At 70.2% G+C, this 688-nt stretch overlaps 1 protein-coding gene across 1 annotated transcript in view; it reads right to left on the bottom strand.

The window, feature by feature from the left end:
• The window catches only part of KIAA1211L (KIAA1211-like ortholog), a 58,528-nt gene that overhangs the window by 22,230 nt on the left and 35,610 nt on the right, over positions 1-688 (bottom strand). The window contains exon 8 of the mRNA XM_014536435.1: positions 5-684. Coding sequence (XP_014391921.1) covers positions 5-684 — 680 coding nt within the window. The remainder of the gene's footprint in view (positions 1-4; positions 685-688) is intronic.

Raw genomic sequence — 688 nt, 5'->3', positions numbered from 1 at the left:
GAACTTCTTCCCGCCCCGGGGCTTGCTGCCTCCTCTCCCGGTTTTTGGCTCCGGGGCCTCCCTCTCGGCTCCCCGCTGCGGGGACTCGCCCTGCTCAGCCCTGGGGGACTGGAGGGGGGCGGCTTCCTTGTCCAGGGCACAGGGGGTGGGCTCCTGTGGAGGTGACTCCGAGGCGGGCGGCGTGGGGGACACGCTGAGGCTCCTGCTCGCCGGCGCCTTGTGCTTCAAGCAGCTCTTGGAGGCTGGGGGGCTGGGGGCAAGGTCCTCTGAGCCCTCTGTGCCTTCTGCGCCCTCAGGACTGGGACCGGGCACTGCCAGCGTCAGCTCCGCCTGCTCCTGCGCATGGTGGCCTGGCCCGTCTGGACCAGGGCGAGTCTCCGAGGGGACGGCCGGGCCGGTCCCAGGAGGTGCCCTGTCCTCCTCAGGGACGCGGGGCGATGAACTCTCAGCGTCTCCAGAAGCGCACTCCCCATCTCCAGCTGCGTCCTCGGAGGGTGGACGTGCGCTTTCAAGGGATGGCTCCTCCCTTTGACGTTTGCTGTCGGGGTCAGGGTGTGGGGAGTCTTCTGGCAAAAGTGGGCACTCCGAGCAAGGGGCGGGGCCTGGCACGGGCTCCGTGACCTCCGTGACCTCCGGGGTGTCCTGGCGGCTGGAGGGGTTGTCCCCGGGGGGGCTCTCCTCCTCCTCA

This window comes from Myotis brandtii, unplaced genomic scaffold (assembly GCF_000412655.1).
Source record: "Myotis brandtii unplaced genomic scaffold, ASM41265v1 scaffold1612, whole genome shotgun sequence".
In the NCBI taxonomy this organism is placed as follows: domain Eukaryota; kingdom Metazoa; phylum Chordata; class Mammalia; order Chiroptera; family Vespertilionidae; genus Myotis; species Myotis brandtii.
Note: the sequence above shows the minus strand (reverse complement) of the source record. Positions and strands in the feature narration are given on the sequence as shown.